Source organism: Alligator sinensis, unplaced genomic scaffold (assembly GCF_000455745.1).
Source record: "Alligator sinensis unplaced genomic scaffold, ASM45574v1 scaffold255_1, whole genome shotgun sequence".
In the NCBI taxonomy this organism is placed as follows: domain Eukaryota; kingdom Metazoa; phylum Chordata; order Crocodylia; family Alligatoridae; genus Alligator; species Alligator sinensis.
Genome location: NW_005842270.1, coordinates 400,634 through 405,590, shown reverse-complemented (window position 1 = coordinate 405,590; position 4,957 = coordinate 400,634). Strand labels below are relative to the sequence as shown.

Here is a 4,957-nt window from a genome sequence, read left to right as displayed (position 1 = left end):
GGGGGCGGGGGGCGCCCAGTGAGCGAGGGGGGGGGGGGTCTCGGGTGCAAGCTGGGAGGCCCCTGGGTGCTGGGTCAGGCTCGTCCCTGTCCCCAGGGCTCTGTGCTGGGCACAGCTCCAATACGACGGGGCTGCAGCTGCAGCAACAGCCCCCCCAACCCTAGCCCTAACACCCCCCGGCCCCTGGGACAGCGCAGGGCTGGCAGAGGCAGTCGGGGCCCCTCAGCTCTGCCCAGCAAAGGACCCCCGGCAAGGAGACACCCACCGACATCTGCAGTCAGGACCCACCCCCCATCTACCGACTCCCAGAGACTTGAGCGCTGCTGCCTCCCCCATGCACGCGGCTCAGCCCTGCGCGTTGTTCCCAGGCGCCCAAAAAGAAAGGCGGCAAGAAGGGCAAGGGGGGGAAGGCGGCGGCCGTGGTGGACGGCATGGCGCCCGAGGACATGAGCAAGGAGCAGGTGAGCTCCCTCCCTGTGTGCCCCGGGCCAGCCGGCAGCAAAGGGTGCTGACGAGCCTGGATACCGCTGCCCCCCCTGATGCCTCTCCCTGCCTGGGCCCCGCAGCTGGAGGAGCACATTGTGCGGCTGCGGGAGGAGCTGGACCGCGAGCGCGAGGAGCGCAACTACTTCCAGCTGGAGCGCGACAAGATCCACACCTTCTGGGACATCACGCGGCGGCAGCTGGATGAGAAGAAGGCCGAGCTGCGCAACAAGGACCGCGAGATGGAGGAGGCCGAGGAGCGGCACCAGGTGGAGATCAAGGTGAGTGGGACCTGGGGTGGGTGTTAGGGCTGCAGCACCTGCTTGACTTGGGCATGTCCCCAGGTGCCCCCTGCTCCCAGCCTGTCCGGGGACTGACCCACCCCCCGCCCCCAGGTGTACAAGCAGAAGGTGAAGCACCTGCTGTACGAGCACCAGAACAACCTGACGGAGCTGCGGACCGAGGGCACCGTGTCCATGAAGCTGGCGCAGAAGGACCACCGGGCCCAGGAGCTGGAGCTGCGCCGGGACATGCGCTCCCTGAAGGTGGAGCTGAAGGAGCAGGAGCTGGCCAACGAGGTGGTGGTGAAAGGCCTGCGCATGGTACGTGGTGCCTGGCGGGGTGGGGAGAGGCCAAGCTCTGGGCTGCATGGTGTGGGGTGGATACCAAGATACCAACGATTACCCCAGCCAAGGCTTTGTCTACCCAGGTCTTCTAAACCTCCAAGGATGGAGAGTCCATCACCTTTCTGGGTACCCCGTTCCAGTGCTTCACCACCCTCCTAGTGAGAGTTTCCCTTAATATCCAACCTCAACTTCCCTTGCTGCAACTGAAGCCCATTGCTCCTTGTCCTGCCATCTGCCCCCACTGAGAACAGCCCAGCTCCATCCTCTTTGCAGCCCCCCTGCAGGGAGGTGAAGGCTGCTATCAAGTCCTCCCTCCGTCTTCTCTTCTCCAAACTAAATCAGCCCAGTTCCCTCAGCCTCTCCTCACCAGTCCTGTCCCCCAGCCCCTCAGCTATTTTCATTGTCCTCCACTGGACTCTCTCCAATTTGTCCACATCCTTTCTGTAGTGGGGGGCCCAAAACTGGCCCCTTCTTCATTCTGGGGCAGATGTGGTGGGTTTACCACTGCAGTCAGGTTCCAGGAACAGGCTGATGCATCACCAGCCCCCTGTGCCAGCTCATGCAGCATGGGGAATCCAGCCCTTGCCACTGATGCTGAGGGGTGTAGAGGCAGCTGGCATGACCAGGGCCTGGCAGGTCCCATGCTTGCACTCCCAGGGCTGCTCTGGGATGTGGGTGCACTGAGGCCAAACTGATGAGGCCATGCCAGGCGAGAGCTGGAGACCCCCGGTCCCTGGTGGAAAGCAACAGGGCTGTGCAGCATCCAAGGAGGGAGCATCGGGCGTGGGGGACAGGGGGTATTGGGCAGGCACCGGGTGCCGTGTATCCCAGGCACCCGCAGATGGTGCCTCCAGGGGAGGAGGGTACGGGGGCTGCCTGGGGCAGCCAAGCTCCCTCTGTGCCCGGGGGCCTGATCTGACATGCCACCTGCCCCCGGCAGAAGCAGGAGGAAGAGATCACACGCCTACGCTGTGACTTCGAGAGACAAGTGAAAGGTCAGGCGGGCACGGCCCATGCCCCTCACACTCGGCGCACAGCCCCTGGCTGGCTGCAGGCCCTTCCCCTCCCTCCCCTCCCTCCCAGCTGTAGGGCTGAGACCTGCTTGGTGCTGCCTCCCTGCCAGGAGCAGCTGGAGGGTGGGGGGCAGGCCCTGCAGAGAGCGGCAGCTGCAGCCAGCGCTGTGTGAGCTGAGCTGGGCTCTCTCATCCCCGCCCCTTCAACCGTGGCAGTGCCTCACCAGGGGGATGCTGGGTCTCACCGCAGCCGGTTGGGCTCTGCCCAGCAGCCCCGAGGTACTCACAGGTCACTGCCCTGCAGAGATCGAGGCCAAGTACGAGAAGAAGATGCGGCTGCTGCGGGAGGAGCTGGACCTGCGGCGCAAGACGGAGATCCACCAGATCGAGGAGCGCAAGAATGGGCAGATCAACACGCTGATGCAGAACCACGAGAAGGCCTTCAGTGACATCAAGAACTACTACAACGATGTCACCCTCAACAACCTGGCCCTCATCAACACCCTCAAGGTAGCGCCTGCCCTGTGCCCGTGTCTGCCCTCCACTGGGCGGACACAGCAGGGGGGTCACCCCAGGCCTGGAGCCTCAGGGGAGCAGGCACCTAGGAACAAGCTTTCTGGAGGGGACCCTGGGCTGGGAAGACTGGGGCTGGGGAAGGGGTCAGGACTGGGGGTGGCGGGGCAGGCCTGAGGTCTCAAGCCATGCCCAGGGGACTGAGCCGGGGTGCGTGTTTGTGGTACAGGAGCAGATGGAGGAGATGAAGAAGAAGGAGGACCACCTGGAGAAAGAGATGGCAGAGGTGCTGCTGCAGAACCGGCGCCTGACAGAGCCCCTGCAGCGTGCCCGGGAGGAGGTGGCCGAGCTGCAGAAGAAGCTGGTGCACTATGAGAAGGACAAGGAGGTGCTGGCGGTGAGTCGGCTCTGCGGGCAGGCGGCAACCGCACGCCCCGACCCACAGTCACCTGGTGGGGACCCCTGCTGCAAGCAGGTCTGCCAGGGTCCCTGGAGGACAGAGAGAGTTATAGAGAAGCAGGGCTGGAAGGGAGCTCCAGAGGTCACAGCTAGTCCAGCCCCTGCCTGAGGCAGCATCAGGCCTGTGCAAACCATCCCAGACACATCCATTGTCCAATAACTTAGCAAAATTACAGTCACAACCACAAGACATCGCACCCGACCCTGCCATAGAGAAAGCAGGGGGGTCATGGCAGCCAACGTCCTGCTTTCATAAAAGACTAATACATGCTCAAACGATCCCAGGCAGAAGCTGTGCTACAGAGCAAGGTGAACCCCCCCACCCCCCAAGTCCATATCAATCTGACCGGGGGCAAATCTGTTCCTGACCCCACATATGGCATCAGTCTGACCAAGTGGAGGGGCAAGACCCTCTAGCCGGGGTCCTGCGGGGTTGCTCCCAGCAGGAGCATTGACAACCCAGTCCCCACCCACAGCCTGGGCTGTAGTCAGCACCCAGTGCCTCTGGTGGAGTCTTAAAAGCCCCCTGACACGTGGAGCAGCCGAGGGCAAAATTCCCTCCTGGCTCCATATGGCAACCAGCACAGCCCAGAAACCCCCGTAACAGAGCACAGGCATCGCTGCACCTACGTTTTCTCCCAGCAGTGGCTGTCCAGCCTCTCCTTGACCCCTCCAGTGACAGAGTCCACAGCTTCCCTGGGCATCCGTTCCACCGCCTCACTGGGAGGGAGGGAGGAGCAGACCCAGCCGCTCACCCCGAGCCCCCTCTTGGCCTCACGTGGCTTGTGCCAGTGGGGAGGATGGGCATGGGTGCTGCCTGGCCAGGGCTGTGCCTCGCCCCCTCCCTGCAGCCCATGGCCCCCCAGGCACTGTCTGCTGTCCCCCACTCTGCAGAGCACGAAGGCCCGGCTCAAGGTCACCCAGAAGGAGCTGAAGGACCTTCAGTGGGAGCACGAAGTGGTGGAGCAGAGGTTCGGCAAGGTGAGAGCCGTGGGGGGTGAAGGGATTGGGGGGGCAGCCAGCACGGCCCTGTCCTCGCCAGCTGGGATCCTGGAGTACACGAGCCGGGCTTAGCGCCGGGAGCAGGACAGGGCCATGCGGGGTTTGTGGCCTGTAGCTCTTGGCTGGCAGCAGCTGCAGCCTCTCACCCCCAGTCTCCCGCAGGCGGGTCTGGCTTCATGCGGGCTCTGGGCTGCCATTGCACTGCCCGCAGGCCTCCCCCCCACCCCCTCTAACCCAGATAGGCTCAGTGCGGCAGGACAGGGCTCGCCTGTGATGCACAGAACCCCCAGGAACACGATCGATTGACGCCGCAGCAGCCGCGTGCTTCCTGTGTCCTAATTAGGACGCTCGTTAACCGGCTCCGTGCCAGACCCCCCCCTTGTCACCGCTGCTTGGAGCCACCCAGCCTGGCTGCTGTGAGGCACGGCTGGGGGGTGCAGTGCTGGGCCTCTCCCAGGGCCCTGGATTTGGTCACAAGGGGCTCTTGAGGTCCCATCGCTGCCCTGCAGGATAGTGTCCTTCCCCAGGATGCCCCCAGCCCAGCAGGAAGGTCCCTGGGGAGGGGAGTCCAGCACAGCCCTAGATCTCCCAGTGCACAGCAGTTCACCCTCTCTGCTTGTGGGGGAGGTAGCGGTCAGGGCCTCTGGGCACCACAGTGCTTGGGCTGGAAGGCGCTGGCTGAGCCCACGGAGCAGGGCTGTTGGCAGTGCCCTGGGGTGAATGGGGGAAGAACGGGAGCCAGGCTGCTCAGGATCCGGGCTGGGAGGGAGCACTGTGCCCAGCCCAGCCCCTGGCACATAGATTCATAGATGTTAGGGTCGGAAGGGACCTCAATAGATCATCGAGTCCGACCCCCTGCCT

At 64.0% G+C, this 4,957-nt stretch overlaps 1 protein-coding gene across 2 annotated transcripts in view; it reads left to right on the top strand.

Annotated features, from left to right (window-relative positions):
- Nucleotides 1–32: 32 nt before the first annotated feature.
- The window catches only part of GAS8 (growth arrest specific 8), a 6,992-nt gene continuing 2,067 nt past the window's right edge, over nucleotides 33–4,957 (top strand). Inside the window, exons 1-7 of one of the 2 annotated variants that reach the window (XM_006027830.3) lie at nucleotides 33–461; nucleotides 567–764; nucleotides 879–1,085; nucleotides 2,050–2,104; nucleotides 2,427–2,632; nucleotides 2,865–3,032; nucleotides 3,989–4,075. In XM_006027830.3, coding sequence (XP_006027892.1) covers nucleotides 432–461; nucleotides 567–764; nucleotides 879–1,085; nucleotides 2,050–2,104; nucleotides 2,427–2,632; nucleotides 2,865–3,032; nucleotides 3,989–4,075 — 951 coding nt within the window. In that variant the 5' untranslated portion in view covers nucleotides 33–431. Of the gene's footprint in view, nucleotides 462–566; nucleotides 765–878; nucleotides 1,086–2,049; nucleotides 2,105–2,426; nucleotides 2,633–2,864; nucleotides 3,033–3,988; nucleotides 4,076–4,957 lie in introns of those variants that run through there. The other variant, XM_025209195.1, reaches the window with a different exon arrangement.